The sequence below is a fragment of the Cnephaeus nilssonii genome, assembly GCF_951640355.1.
Source record: "Cnephaeus nilssonii genome assembly, chromosome: 18".
Taxonomy (NCBI): Eukaryota; Metazoa; Chordata; class Mammalia; order Chiroptera; family Vespertilionidae; genus Cnephaeus; species Cnephaeus nilssonii.
In genome coordinates, this window is record NC_137089.1 from 26,576,547 (window position 1) to 26,593,258 (window position 16,712).

Sequence of the window (16,712 nt, forward strand, 5' to 3'; positions counted from 1 at the left end):
AATAGACTAGCAAACAATTTTTAAAGTCTGATAATACTGCATATTAGTGAGCATGTGAGGACACAGAATCACTTATGTAAATTGGTACAGTTGCCTTGGAGAATAATTTGAAATATTTCATCAAGTTAAAGATATATACAATTTTTGATGTATTTATCATAGGGAAAAATCAATGGTGAAACTTGCTCAGAAAAAAATATTGCAAACAGCTGACATGTTCAGCAATAGAGGAATGGGAAATAACAGCATATTTATACAAAAGAATATCATAAAGGAATTAAATAATGCAAACTTTGCCCTTATGTATCAACATGGATAAGTCTTGAAACATAATATTGACAGAGAAAAAAATTGTAAAAATATTAGGTTGTTATAATTCCATTTATATATGTTGTTATATATGCATATATATTATTATTTACAAATATATACATATATGCATAGAAGTAAAAAAAGATCAATAAGCTAAATATACCTTAACATTAGGGTGAAGGTGGTGAGCAGAAAGAATGAGAGAGAACTTCTGTTTTATCTGAATATATTAATTATTTTAAGAATAAAATGTGAAGTTAATATGACAAATTGTTGATATTTATTAAATTTGACTGGTGGCTACATCAGGGTATATTATAATATTTCCTCTACATTTATGTTATCTATGTTGAGATGTCTCAAAATTAAAATGTTTAATTTGACAATAATAACCTAGGAAGTTGTGTGACTGGACACTGTCTATGGAGATATTTTTCTTCCTTCCAAACCAAAAATAAAACCATCCTGGTATACAGTTGTACTCAGTTGTTACATAATTGAGAATGGTGACTAGCTTGACTCCAAGGGTCATAAAAATCATGAGAATAAAAAAGCAAATTGCCAACTTGGGCATCAAGGTGGGTTGATCTCTTCTGAATCCTGGAAAAGACTTGCAATCCAGGTGGACAGGCCCCTTTGTTGGACTGGGCAACGAAACTGGCCAGCTCAACTGAGTTTGAAGCAAAGACCGGGCTTCTAGCCAGGCGACTGGTTAAAATTAGCCAAGTGCTGAAAGATGCCCACTTGGCGCTGCCTCCAGCGTGCTGGCCTGGAGCTTACACTCTTTCTAGAGAACATTTCTGATTCAGTTCCACCCACACTCTTCTGGGGACCAAATATTCACACTGTTAGTCTCGCTGCAGTTGCCACTTGTCCAGATGTAAAGAGTTTTCCTAAAACAGCACGCCCGGGTATGTTTAGTTTTATATGGTTCCATAGCATCTGTTCCTAATATAAAATGATGTGACAATGAACAAATCCTGACTGAAGCCTGTTTGATGAAGGGGTTGTGAGGAAACAGCCTTATTCTGTGAAGTCTCACCTTCATCCACTTCCACTCTGATCAGCGTGAATGATACACGTTGGCCCACAATCTCATAACGTGTGTTCTTTTCAGATGAAAATTGGAGAGACCCACACCGATATTGAATTGAGTGGGCTGTTGCCCAATACAGAGTACACAGTTACAGTGTATGCTATGTTTGGAGAAGAGGCCAGCGATCCCGTTTCAGGACAAGAAACAACACGTGAGCAGTTCCGTCATTCAGATGAAATGCTGTAACAAAAGCCCAAATCAACATTGGGATTCTGAATTGGAAATACTGGTTTAGGTTGAAACCTCTTAAGAGCTAATTGTAACTTAAGAAAATGTGTACTTGGGGATGGAAAGCACAGAATAGGGAAGATAGTCAATAATATTGTAATAACTGTGTATGGTGCCTGTTGGGTACTAGACTTAGGAGGATCACTTCTGAAATTATATAAATGTCCTACTAATATGCTGTACACCTGAAACAAATATACAATAATATTTCATTTCAGCTGTAATTGAAACAAATTTTAAATAGAAAAGAAAATGCATATTTTATTTAGGGGAAATACGTATATTTCTTTTAGTGTTATTATTATAGGTCATATGGATGCTAGAACTGAATTATAGCATCCTCTAGCCACCAACATCTTTGTAAATTCAAAGGCTAGATCAGAATAGAGGGGAAAGTACATGGCCTTTGGAATCAAAGCAGCCAAGATGGAAATCCCAGCTCAAGTCATATTTTAACTGGGTGACAATGGGAAAGTAATGTAACATTTTGGAGTCTGTAAAAAGAGGAACAGTAGCAGCACAGGTGACAGTACTTAAAGCTCATTTACTCAATATTTCTTTTACCCCCACTCTTATAAAAGTTATCATTTTTTTCATATAATCTTTGCAGTCCTCTTTATCTCAGACTGTTATTAAAATAGGTTTTTAATTGAGTAATAATTTTCTTGGCAAGTCTAATTTTGGTTCAATGTAGGGAGTTTATAATCTTTTTAGAAAAGGTAAATATAAGAAAGAGCAGAGACTCTGGGTCTTGCCCATCCCTGAGCCTTGGGAAGAGGGGACCAGCACAACTTCTAAGGTGCTTTTGTCTTTGAGTTTCTATTTGGGAAACATATATAGACATTTAATGATAAGGAAAGGAGTTTTCTCCCACATTCATTCTTTGTTAATCAAGGCTGTGTTGTTCTTGCTCTTTGAAGAAAGACAAATGTAATCATAACAGCAAATAATCAACCCCCCCCAAAAAAAAAAACAACTGGGAGAGCTCAACACAGAAGTAAAGAAATGGATTATGCCATAGAGCATCTGATAGATCAGTTGATTTAAGTGAACTTTCCCAATGCCCATCTATCTTTCACTCGGAGTACTCAATTCTTTATATTAAAAAAAATGTGCATGACTCTTTTTCCACCATTAGTATCTGAATTTTGTATAAAGGCCCTAAAAACTGATGTCCTGGCTACTTGTTCCTGAGACTGGCATGCTTTTTATTAGTCTACTTTTAACTTAATTTTTAATATTTTTATTGAATTTATTAAGGGGTTACATTGGTTAATTAAATTATATGGGTTTCAAGTGTACAATTCTATAATACTCATCTGTATATTGTATTATGGAGATGCCAGATAGGCATCACCCTCATTTTACACATAGGAGATTATGGAATGGACAAGTAGAGTGAATTTGTCAGAATCATATGATAGGTGAATGGGATAGCTAAGACTCAATTTCAGGTGTCCAGGTTGATCTATTACATTGCTTCTTTACACCAGGCTATCATAGTATTGATTGGAGAAGGAAGGCACAGAAAATTTACCTAAATCTTATTAATTTCTAAGCATGTGTAATATATTACTATTCATTTCATACAAGGAAAATTTTTTGTTAGTTTTAAGTTATTATCTTGGTAGGTGAAAATTTTCATTTATAGATAGTTCAGAAGCCAAAGATGCTGATGTTTGTTGTTGTTTTTTTGTCTTTTTTACAAGTACATTATTTAAATTTTTAATTATTTTCTATTCTGTTCACTGCAAAGTGCCCTTAAGTCCACCAAGAAACCTGAGAATCTCCAACGTTGGCTCTAACAGTGCTCGGTTAGCCTGGGACCCGACTTCAAGAAAGGTCACTGGTTATCGAATTGTATATAACAATGCAGATGGCACTGAAATCAATGAGGTAAGCTGTGGAACACAATGTCTGTTTTTCTACTGGTTGTGTATTAGTTTTTTTTATGGCTGTGGAATCCACTATCCCCAAAGGTAGTAGCATAAAACAATACTAATTATTTTCCTTCCCAGTTTCTGTGGGTCAGGAATGGGGCTTGGATGTGCAGTTCTGGCTTGGGGGTCACTCAGGAGACAGTGGCTGAAGCTAGTGTCATCACAGTGGCTTCCTAATTCCTATATCTGCTGCCTGGTGTGGGAAGACTGGATCAGCTGGGAGCTGGAGCAGCTCTCTGTGTTTCTAAGTAGACTCTTCCCATGACCCCTATAGCGTGTCAGCTTTAGGGGAGCTGGACTTTTTGTGTTGGCTCAGGAGTCCCCAGACATGTGTTCAAAGAGACAGAGGCAGAGCAACAGTTACGTGGAAGCTGTGTCACCTCGAGTTACCTCGCAACAGAAGTCACAGACTATCACCTCCCTCCGTTCATAGGAGATATGACAATTCCCTGATGGATTCAAGATGGGGAGGAACACAGGTGCCATCTACAGCAGAGGCATGTGGGATGGGAGACATAAATTGATGGGGACATCTTTGGAAAATACCATCTTCCCCATTGGACTGGGGTGGGGTAGTATGTATCTTCATAGAAATAGTAAAGTAGAAATAACGTCAGTGTTACCCAGTTTATCCCTCTGCTTTTGAGTAAACTGGAATCTGAAAAACCCTGGTTCAATGAACTTAAATTGAAAACGGAATAATTCAAATTTTGTATTGGAAGATGCTTTTACATAATAGAACTTACTAAAACCCATGAAGATATAGTGTCTTGTTCTCATGGATTTATACTCTCTAGAAACTCTATCCTTGGCAATAGGTTTTAGAAGAATAGTTAGCAAAGTTATTTTTATTAGTTTTCCTTGTCTTGGTCCAAAAAGCTAAGACAAAGAGGGAAATATGTTGGATTACATCATTTCTGTTTTCTGACCAAATAAAGCAAGTATTTTCATATGCAGAGACAAACTTTTTCCTGTAATTAAATTCAATTAGTATTTTTCAGAATGCACCCTCATACAGGACATTGGGTAATGAATGGGCAACTACAACACATTTGCTAACAAGAAGGAAATACAGTTCAACATCTTTCATTCAATCTTTACAAATCCTAAGGGCAAATAATTCTGAAAAAGTTGGGATCATTTGGAATAGTTGCTTTGCTTTGTCTTCTGAAATAGCAAAAGGATTGAAATAAAAAAACACTTAAATGTCGATGATGATGATAATGATGATGATGACGATGATGATGATGAGCAGGAGGAGGAGGAGGAGGAGGAGAACAGCTAACACATGTTGAGCGCTTACCCTGAGCCCTGTTCTGAGAGCTTTACAGAGAGCACCTAGTGCGGCCCTTATGGAAAAATGCTGCCAACGCATGCCTTGTCAAACCGCGGACAGAAGCCTTCTCAGATAGCATGTGCTGTGAAAGGGTTTGGGGAAATATGCAAACAGGAGGGAGACCTAAAGTGCTGCCATTTGAGTTTTCTAAATGAAAGGTCACAGTTAGACTTTGGGAAGCAATTCCAGTTCCCAATAGCAGTGACTCAACACTAAAGCCCAGAGCGGAGCTCAGGTGCCTCGTTCCTCAAGGACTGTTTCTTCATCTGGCCCAGAGTCTGGCTGAAGTGAAACTTTTATCTAGACTGTTTGGAAATGTGTTCTAATAAGTACTTGCATAAAAGTGAGATCCTGGTTTATTTGTTATCATCTTCCCAAATTCTCCTACATCTTAAAACTATTAACAACAAAACCAGTTTTAAAACTTAGTCTAAAACATAAATATGATAATTAACAAAAATAAATGATACCTAAAAGTTTTTATTTGGTGGAAGAAAATGATAGTTAATGCATAAAATATAGTCTGTTAGTACCAAATCTATTAAATAAATAAATATATGTCTATTGAAATATATATATATATATATATATATATATATATATATATATATATATATATACAATTTAAAACAACAGAAAGCAATATGTAAGTATAGTTTAGAAGAATATGTTTTGAACGTATGTTTTAAATATGGTTTTGTCTTTTCTGTGAGTTTAAATAATGAGTCCCTATTGTAAGTAGTGTTTATGAGCATATGGTTTAGAGTTGGAAACACTTGTATTTAAGTACTAAGTACTAGTTGGTTTTCCCATGGGCGAGTTCCTTAACTTTCTGGAGTATCATTTTTCCCCATGTTCAACTTAGAGGTAATCATTAGCTGCCCTACTAGGTTGCATAAGGATTAAGTGTATGAATGCATGTAAAGCTTGCAGATAATACTCAGACCAGAGTAAACACTAAATGCTAAGAATGACCTATTCTTTCAGGTCCAGATTCAGAAAAAGTTACTATCTTTTTTCCCCAGTTAACTATTGCTGTGTAACTAATATCCTGGCTAAAATAACAACCCATGATTATGCAACTTGGGTAGGGTTCAGCAGGGACAGCTTGTCTCTGCTCCATGCAGTGTCAGCTGGGATGACTCCCATACTCATCTGGGACCTTGACTGGGCCAGAGCTTCCAAGATGACTTCACTTCCATGTCTGGCATCTCAGCTGGGATGGCTGAAAAGGCTGGGGGTTGGCTCTCCTGTCCAACAGATTGGTCAGGGTTTCAAAGGGATGAAAATAGAAGCTCTTCTCTCCAGGCTTGCCATTCTTTTTTTTTTTTTTTTGAGCTATAATTGATTCTTTAAGAGATGCATATGATTACTGGATTGGCTCTTAGGTTAGATGAGTTTTTATCTCTTTTGAAAAGGCTCTTTGTTGCCTCCGTCTTAATTTTCATTTACTTAATCTATTCACTCAAAAAAATACAACTCAACATCCAGTAGTGAAAAAGCTGAACAACATTTTGCCCTTAAGGAGCTTACACTCTATGCAGGAAGTAAACAATAAACAAGTATGTAAGGAAAGAAAATAATTCCAAGCTGTGATTGGTGCTAAGGGAGGAGACAAACAAGAACATTGTTAAGAGAATAACCCTACCAAGATAGGTGCAAATAGAAACCTCCTCTGAGGAGGTGAAATTTAAGCTCAGTCTTGACAGATGAGGAAGGCCTAATTTGAAAGACCTACAGAAATAGGGCCCCAGACAAAATGAAATGCATGTGCAAAGGCCTTGAGGTGAGAAAAACCTCGACCTGATGGAAAGTCAGTATGACTGGAGTCCAGAGGGTGATGGAAAGTATGATAGATAAAAACAGCAGCACTGCAGATTAGTCAAGGCCGAAGGTCATTGAAGGGTGCCTGGTTTTGATTTGGAAGGCAATAGATAGCCAAGGAAGGTTTTAAGTAGGAACGTGACACATTTTATGTTTTGGTAAAAGCCACAGTTGACTGCCATTTGCAAATACAGTGAGCTATTTCACCTTCCCCTTAACCTTAGGTAACATCAAGATTAGTTATTGATAGTATTGTAAACACCAGATCTTAGTGATATTGCTCCATATTGTCTCTTGAAAACATTTTAAGTCAGATATTTTTTGGCAGAGTCTGCTCTCAGGTAAAGAGGTTCCTTCCTTCCTTCCTTCCTTCCTTCCTTCCTTCCTTCCTTCCTTCCTTTCTTTCTTTTTTTTTTTTTGGCTCAAGATGAGGTCAGTTTAATAAGTGGAGGATCCAGAACACAAATTCATATCCAAAAAATCTAAAACCTTGCTCAGTTCATGAATTCAAACTATATATTCCTGGCTATAGTTTTACTGTATTTTTTTTTATTGTTTAAAGTATTACATATGTCTCTTTTTCCCCCCCCAATAAATCCTTCCCTGGTCACTCCCACCCCCCAGGACAAGCCCTCACCCCGTGTTCGTGTCCATTGGTTATGCTAACACGCGTGCATACAAGTCCTTTGATTGATCTCTTACCCCCCTCCCCCAAATAGGTTCATTTCTTCAGTTCCCCAGAGTATCACTAGAGCAAAGGTGCCTTACTGTAAGTACCTACCTTAAAAGGGTTTGTGAGCATCAGTTGAGACAATGTATGTAAAGTGCTTAGGTGGGAGGCTCCATTTACTTGGTCTCCTCAATGTTCCCTGTATGTACCTCAGCAGCCCAAGACCCAGCCTCTCGAAGATAAAGCTGTGTCTATTCTTTGTCTGAGTCTGAGGATGACTTTGCTCAGGTCTTTGTCTCCTAGATCCTGCCCTCATTGCCTCCTACTTTATTATTTTTTTCTTCAAGGTCTGTTCTTGTTTCTTCCCTTTTCCAATTCTTCTCTTTCTTTACACCCTTGGTCCTTATTCTCAGAACTTCATCTCTTTGTGCCCTAAAGATATTGATACATATTTTCCCCAAAATATGTCTCTCTGTGGAAGAGAAAGGAAAATTTCAATTATTGATTATTATCTATATATATAAAAGGCTAATATGCAAAGTGTCCCTTGGGGAGTTCAACTGGGAGACTGGGAGTTCGACTGCTCGCTATGATATGCGCTGACCACCAGGGAGCGGCACAGAACAAAGGAAGGCCCCAGCTGGCCTGATCACCAGCCAGGCCTAGGGACCCTACCCGTGCACAAATTTCGTGCACTGGGCCTGTGGTTTTTAGTATGCCCATTTCCTGATTCTGCCCCTGTATGAATCACTTATAGGAGTTACTGCGTATTACTTAGTTGGGGAGTCAGCAGAGCCCAGACAATGAAGCCGAAAAACAGCTGTTCCTAGCAGACCAGTCTGAGAACATTCCATATATATGAGCATTGTGCACTTTACTTTCTATATTGTTAATGAATGGAAATAATATTGGTTGCAAAGATGTCCTGCGAATTAACTGATAGGTTATCTATTGAAGGGTGTAAGGTTAGAAACGTGTATATATAAACTGACTGGTTTTATAATTCAGTAATTTTTTGCAGTATTTATAGCTCTGCTGCCAGCCACGTGAACTAAAGACAGTAATGAAATGATTTCTGTTTCCAGCATTTGAGAATATCTGATATAGCTATTATGCCTTCTCTCCTTTGCAGGTTGAAGTCGATCCTATTACTACATTCCCTCTGAAGGGCTTGACACCCCTCACGGAGTACACTGTTGCCATCTCCTCCATCTATGATGAGGGGAAGTCCGAGCCTCTGACTGGGATTTTTACCACGGGTAAGTAAGCCTTACTATGGTTTGAAAAGTTTCCAACAGTAACTTCATATAAACCACAAAATGGAGCAGCTTCTTCAATCGTGATTTGAAAGAGGTTGCATTTTCATTTGTGTTTATTTTATATTATTATTCACAAACCAACATTCTAGGTGGCTAGAATGCATACTGGCTAATTATTTTCTATCAAAGCAAGGAAAGAGAGAGAAGACCATCAAAATTCCAAAGGTTTCATTTAAATGAAAGTATACATTGTTTTCTTCCTAACCTCACACTGTTTCTTTGATTCTATTAATGTAAACTTTTCACGATTTTTTTTGCATTCCTATATGCATATATTACATTAAACTTCCAAAATTGCTGATATCCAAAAGTTTTTAGTCCACAAAATGACAGCTATATACTATTTAATCTAATACATCAATTATGAAAATACATTATAGCCAATAATGCATTTTCATGCAGCCTAAAATATTAATACAACAATATGGGATATTTTCAGTACTAAAAAAATAGGGAATGAATGGATTATTTTTCTTTCTTACAATATACTCTATAGTCACTCAATAAATATAAAATATTTTTGGCTCCTGGTGGCCACAATTCTGTTGTTGACTTTTTGAACTTATTCAGATTGCACATGGGAACAAATGTGAGGAGGTGAGAAGGTAATTTGGAGAGAGATGAGAATTAAGCTGGCTTGAGAAATAATGGTCACCAAAGTAAGTTCAGTCATTTCACAAAATCTCCCAAGGGTGTTGCATTTGAGTTGGTCTTCCCTTGAAAATAGATTGAGAATTTGCATGGTGACTTGTCAAATAGTGTTTCACATCTCTGATTTCAAACAACAAAAATCAATGATTGCCAATTCATGGGGGGGTGGGGGGTGGGACATGTAGTTGAATGTTATATCCACAATTATATATCTCAGAAGTGTGTAAGCAATGAAATAGTGGGAGGTCTAATAAATTATATTTCAGTTCCGATGGCAGCCATATGTAAAAGATTAAAAGGATGAAGGTTCTTTTCTAGGATTATCTTATTCCTAGAGTGTGTTAGGCATGAAAGTGAATAAAGCCGTGGGGAATATAGTTGATGATGTTGTGATGACTGTGTGGTGCCAGATGGATGCTGGAAGTGTTGGGAGAGGAGGGGTGTGTGGTCGGGGAGAACACTTAAAGCATATGATTGTCATACCACTGTGCTGTATACCTGAAGCCGATACAAAATAGTGTTGAAGGTAGACTGTAATAAAACAATTTTTTTTAAAAAAAAGAAAGTGCATAAAACTTAAAGGGACATTTCTCAGACCTCTAGGGCACCATTTTGTTAATTTCCTCAAAGTACTGGGAAAATAAATAATGAGTGTGACACTTTTATTTTTTATGGTTAATGAAAAGAGCCAAATAGAGAGCCTACGAGTTCTGGAAATTACTGGAAAACTCGTCAAGTCTGCTGTGCCCAAGGTCTTCCTGTTTTATCCCGTGGGGAAATGCGGGGAGCGGTGGCAGGAAGGCCACACTGGACTGAGGGGCGCTGCTTTCCGGGCTCCCCTTTCTGAAGCAAGGGGTCCCTCGGAGGGAGCCTTCTCCTCCTTCGGCCCCCACGAGTGACGGCTTTCTCACCTTCTCAGTTTCCTCACAAAATCTCTTTCCTTGGCTCACAGAGGAAGTTCCAGCCCAGCAATACCTGGAAATTGATGAGGTGACGACAGATAGCTTCAGAGTGACCTGGCACCCCCTCTCTGCGGAGGAAGGGCCGCACAAGCTGATGTGGATCCCAGTCTACGGCGGGAAGACTGAAGAAGTGAGTGGTGGGAAACAGACTGAAAACTAATCCGGAGCATTTTGTCTGGAAGTGAATACCCAGCGCTGCATTTGAGTTGGTCTCCCCTTGAAAATAGATTGAGAATCCCAGAAGTAATTAATATTTTGCATGGCATAGAGTTTTATAAATGTCAAATCATATGATTGAAAGTGCATTTTTGCTAGCGCTTTAGTTTTATATTTTATATCTTTTCAGATTCTTTCACTGTCCTAAGTGACATTTAATAAAACTTCAAAATTCTGCTTTTGAAATATTCCTAGTTTATTTGCTGAGGGAGCCGAAAGGAAGAAAGTCCCTGGTTTCACCTTAAAGTTGAATTCCATGACCCTAGAGTTCTTTATGCTTAGTCATTTCTTGCTTACACCTGGGGCAATATTTTTTCTTTTTATAATTATTTTTCTTAACTTTCTCCTCTGTTATTCAAATAAACCCACATACTACACACTAAATGTTTTTCAGGTCGTCCTAAAAGAAGACCAAGACTCACATGTTATTAAAGGCCTGGAGCCTGGCACTGAATATGAAGTTTCACTGTTGGCTGTCCTGGATGATGGAAGCGAAAGTGAGGTGGTGACTGCTGTCGGGACCACACGTAAGTCTTGGTCTGGTCAAGATGGACATCACCAACTCCCACCATCACACACCCTCTCACTCCACCAGGTTCCCCATCCATCAGCCTTATCCTGGCTTCCATTTCTTGTCCCTGCGCCCCCCCCCCCCCCCGAATTCTTCCTGTATCTTCACCTTTAATGAAACCAATATGTAAAGCACCTTTGCATCTTAGACCATTTCCACCATAAAGCTGGGACCACGTCTATCTTGTTTACTATAATATCTCCAGCACTTAGCACAGTACTTGGCAAATTTTAACTGTGCAATAAATACTTGCTTCATGGATGGATGGATGGATGGGTGAAATAATTTATAAACGAACTAATGAGCAAACAAATAAACCTAGGGAAAACATGTCCATCAAGAGTTTATGGAATTTCCCAAGTTGATCTTGGTTCCAAGAATCATGTACAAAATTCACTCGCTGATTCATTCATCCCTTCATTTTTTAAATATGAAGTATTAAACACATATTAAATTTTCTTTGATTGGGTTCCCTGGAATCAGATTCTGAAACAAAATTGCATCCAGAAGGTTTATTTCAGAGTGTAGTTAGGAGATACATCTGTAAGGAAGTAAGACTGGCTGGATAGGGCACAAGAATAAGCTAAAACTGAGTCCTCAGCTAATTCTATTAGGAGTTCTAGAACTGGGATAACCCTTCTGAGTTGTTCCAAGTTGACTCAAAGGGCCTGGGCCTTTGTATCCCTGCATCCCCATCATTGGAGGTAGGCCATCCCCTAAGAGAGTCTATGACCTCAGGCAAGGCAGTTCCCAGAGCTCAGAGCCACCGCCGCCAGTATTTCAGGAGCTGGTGGATGAATATTTTGACCCTAGGAAGAGAATCTTGTTTGGATTAACACACAGCTGCTCCACCCACTAGTTACCTAGGGTGGATTCAAGAAATAGAAGGTGTGTGGCCTTGTTTGGCAACCCTTTCACAACTTGATTGATAGCACTGTTTAATTTCCTTGAATTACCATGGCTATGCCTCATTATAAAGTAACTGGGAGGTTTCACAACTGTATATGTGTAAGTCAAATATTTATATGAAGGCTGGCATCTGTGATTAGGAACTTTAAGTTCTTTGGGTTTCAGTTTCCTCATCTGTAGAATACTCGTAGATACAATGTCTGCCTTACTTACAACTCACTTCTTCACTCTTGCAACCACTGCCAAGATTGTTATGAGAAACAAATGAGATAATATAGGTGAACTTTTCTTTGAATACTATAAAATGCTATACACAAATATATAGAGTTATTACTATTACAGAATTTTAAAGAAATACCTGTTTTTTTAGTTGACAGTGTTTGGACTGAACCAGCTACGACCATAGTACCTACGAAACCTGTGACATCAGGTAAGAACAAATCAAAGTCTATTTAACCAAAAGAAAAGTTTGATTTAAACTGAAGTTACGTTATCCCAGTTTTATTTATTTTATATTAGTAATTAGGAACAAGGCATTCAGTTCAAATGTCATACCTCTCAGCCTCTTCTTACTCTTTTTTTTTTTAGTGAATTTCTTTTTTTTTTTAATATACTTTTATTGATTTCAGAGAGGAAGGGAGAAGGAGAGAGAGAGAGAAACATCAATGATGAGAAAGAATAATTGATTGGCTGCCTCCTGCAGATCCCCCACTGGGCATGTGCCCTTGACCTAAATCGAACCCAGGACTCTTTAGTCCACAGGCCGATGCTCTATCCACAGAGCCAAATCAGTTAGGGCTCTTCTTACTTTTAAATACCAATAGGTCCTGTAGTCTCCTCTCAATCTTACATCTCTCTACCTTTTCCATCTTTGTTTTGGAGTTCCATGTAATCTTTCAGAGGATGTTATCATAGCAAGCTCTGGAGTCTCCTGCTGATCTCAGTGACTTCTCCTATTGCTCTCTGTTGACAATTATTTATATCATGGTTTCCTTGTATTTTTGTGGATAACTAAGATCTGGCTGGTCTATTGGTCTTCCTATAGCAGCTGTTTTCTATCTCATCTTAACTTCTCCCTCGATTATAATTCACCTTCCAACTGTCAGAGTCAACTAGGTAAAACACAAGTTTAATGATATCATTTATTTCCCTACCTAAAGCCCTTCTGTGGGTTTCTGGGTTTTCCATTATTTACCCACTCATTCATTCACTGATTCATTCATCCTTTAGTTAATCTTTATTGATCCTTTCTTCATTCCCCCAAATCTCTTTATCATAACATCTATGATCCAGATTGTGTTCTGCGTCTCCTCCTGGTTTCCGCCCCCTCCGTCACCTAGAACTCCTAGTCCTAAAGGTGAGATGTTGCTGCCTCCTGTTCTCTCTGCCTGGTACCTTACCCCCGCTCCACCCCTCCCTAGTTTTGCCTGGTAAATGTCATTCTCCTGCCTCCTCTATGACACATTCATTAATTTTTGTCAAGTGTTAGTCATTGTCTATCTCAAAGGCCTAACAGTCTGACAAAAGGAAAAAGATTAGTGTATGTTGATTGAATAAAAAAAAGAAATGAAGAAAAGAAAGTTACTAGAGATGGACAGCATAAAAGGAAGTCAGCACAAAAAGGAGAAGAAAAAATGAGACATATAAGGGAGCTGGCACCTTGGCAGATAAGAAGGAATGTGTCAGAGAATTTAGGTGAAGGAGTTGGGACAGATATCAAAGAAAGGACCATCTCTGTGTGGGCTGAATGGGGAGAGGCAGCCATGGTGAGAGATTTGCACTTATGGGACAAGTGTTAGAGCAGAAATGGGGAGCAAGGGAGTGGAAGTGTGTGTTGGATGCTGGATCGCTCTCTGAGACTGACCACATCTGATCCATCATATCTGCTTCTCCAACAGAGCACTAGTGTGAGGTTTCATGAGCATCGCCCCAGTGGGCTCCCCTTTGGGTTTCCTAGTTCCGGGCTTCTCTACAGTTTCTTTTACTAGTATATACACCGAACTGATAGTTTTGAGAAGTCCATTGTCTCACCTTGTCAGCATCTCTTAAACCCATTTTTATTTGCTAGTAGTAGGTATCATGGCTCCCCATTAGCCACTAAAGCTAAGTTGTTCTTCATGTGGGTCTATGTTAGAGCAATACATGAAATGATACTTGTTGCCATGTCCACAAATGGCCTCTGTAGCTCATTTGGGGATACGATGGGTTAAAAAGTCGTTTAATCCTTGGTTGTGTTTATTCCAGTTTTCCGGACAGGAATCAGAAACCTGGCTATAGATGATGAAACCACTTCTAGCCTGCGGGTAACATGGGACATTTCAGACAGCAGTGTGCAGCAGTTCAGGGTGACCTACCTGACTGCTCAAGGGGACCCTGCGGAAGAAGTGGTAGGAACGGTCTGTATAAATACAGCTGACGAGAATCTGACGTTTCTTGACTAACAGAGCTAACAAGGCTATCTCCAGAGATGGATGCAAGCGCTCTCTATGCTACTTTCTCCTGACTCTACCATCTCCAGAAACTAATGTTTTCATTTAATCCAAACTGAAATACTGATTTCTTGAGGATCTTTTCATCTCCAAAACTTGCTCCACATGCAGCCTGCTTCAAAATGATAAAGGCTCTGAACCTTGCTTCTCCTGTTGCTTCTGCTGCCTTGACAACTTCTTAGAGCACCAAAGCAAAGTTGGTTCATAAATAGTCCATTAGACACTTGTCCCTGTATATATACATTGTTAACATATAAACTTTACACACTTTTTTTTTTTGATGTTGGAAATTTGATACATGAAAGGACTTCTTTATATAGTTGAAGAATACCTAATTAAATGCCATCCATTAACAAATAGTTATATTTTTCATTGACATCAACCCATTTTTTAGCAGATTTATAGTCATTTTTAATCTATTCTTAATCATGAGCATCTCCCTTAGAGGATTTAGATTTTTATGTGTTACATTTCCTTTAAGTTGTGAAATCGATATTTGTTGTGTTTTTTTTCTTTTGGAAATCTGGGTACATTCTTCATTATGGCCTTGCAATGTTTTCTTTATTCATACTGCATCATTCCTTTTAGTCTAGAACCTGAAAATTGTTTCCTAGGTATACTTCTTATCAGACCAGAGAACTCTAGTTTGCATCCAAAAGAGTTTTCCTGCTGAAACTGGTTTGGCTCAGTGGATAGAGCATCGGTCTGCGGACTGAAAGGTCCCAGGTTCGATTCCGGTCAAGGGCATGTATATTGGTTGTGGGCACGTCCCCAGTGGGGGATGTGCAGGAGGCAGCTGGTTGATGTTTCTCGCTCATTGATGTTTCTAGCTTTCTATCCCTCTCCCTTCCTCTCTGTAAAAAATCAATAAAATATATTTAAAACAAACAAAAAAAAACAAACAAAAGAGTTTTCCTTTTTTTTTCTATCATGGAACATGCTTTACTAGTATTTAGCCTCATTACTTGTATTTCTTGTCAGTGCATTTGTGTTTGAGACATTCTAGGAAAGAAGTCTCCAAGTTCATTATTGCTCAAGAATAACAGCATTATCCTTTCTCACTCTTCCTTACTTATAGAGCCTTTAATGAAAAATTTTTTTTATTCATGTGCTTTTCTAAAAAAATTTTCTGAGCCCAAAATTCTATTAGGAAAGTACTGTACTTTATTTCAGGCTGGCAAAGGAATCGTTACAGAACACAGTGATAAGCCTAGAACAGCCACATCTACTGTGAATAGTCAGAAGGTCCAGGAAACTGGTCTGGGAGTACTTTTGGAAAGTTAATGAACACTTAAACAAAACAAGTTGAATTATAAGTTAACTCAGGCCATAAATTTCAAATAATCCACGATTGGTAATTAAACAAAACAAAACTGTGCTTAGCAATGGTAACTAAAGATATAATTTGGATATTTTATTCCCCCTTGTTATTGTCCTTGTGTTTTAATTTAGTTACTAAAAACGAGACCCATAAAAAATTCCCAGAATGAGAGTTTTGGTTTGTTTTTTCTTTGTTGTTTTTGTTTCTACTCTTTCCAAGAAACACATTAAGCTTCTTGTTTAATCATTCTTGCTAATTTATAAAGAGTAACAATTTAATCTCATACATGCACTTATAAGCTATGCAAGGTAAAATAATGATAATATTTTCTTTGGATTGTCCCTAGATAACTTTCCCTTTGTTAGTTTCTTTTATTCCACACTGTTTATTTAGAAACACTTTGACAACCTAAATGAAGGGGGAAAATAGATCAAAAGTCTTAAAGCACATGTGCCCCAGTTAAACAAACCCTTAATAAAAATGAAAAATATTGATAAATTTGGTAGTGATTCTTTACTGTGCAGAAGTGTTTTCACTATAATAGTACAGAAGAAGGTATTCTAGAATTCTTTGAATATCAAGCACCTTAGTGAATTCTAATTAAATTGGATTCTGCACTCTTACTTTACAGGCATATGGTCAGAGACCTAATTGAGGATTAATTGGGGATTTATATCTCAGTGTTTTATGAATTGTTACTGCTATGTAAATGTAATGTATTGTTATTGGAGACAGAAAGTAGTACATCTAAATTTAATTTATAAAACCAAGGTGGGACAGACAGTTGCAATTCTATATCAAAACCCAAGGTCACCAAAGAAATATCTTAAAATAATGACACATGGCAGGGAATGGCAGATGGCTAAAA

The 16,712-nt window shown here is 37.9% G+C and overlaps 1 protein-coding gene across 4 annotated transcripts in view; it reads left to right on the plus strand.

Moving 5' to 3' along the window:
* COL14A1 (collagen type XIV alpha 1 chain) overlaps nt 1-16,712 on the plus strand; it is a 183,273-nt gene that overhangs the window by 56,773 nt on the left and 109,788 nt on the right. For 3 of the 4 annotated variants that reach the window (XM_079796342.1, XM_079796345.1, XM_079796343.1), the window contains exons 13-19: nt 1,430-1,559; nt 3,393-3,532; nt 8,539-8,665; nt 10,329-10,468; nt 10,949-11,081; nt 12,405-12,464; nt 14,279-14,430. In XM_079796342.1, the coding sequence (XP_079652468.1) occupies nt 1,430-1,559; nt 3,393-3,532; nt 8,539-8,665; nt 10,329-10,468; nt 10,949-11,081; nt 12,405-12,464; nt 14,279-14,430 (882 nt within the window). The remainder of the gene's footprint in view (nt 1-1,429; nt 1,560-3,392; nt 3,533-8,538; nt 8,666-10,328; nt 10,469-10,948; nt 11,082-12,404; nt 12,465-14,278; nt 14,431-16,712) is intronic. The other variant, XM_079796344.1, reaches the window with a different exon arrangement.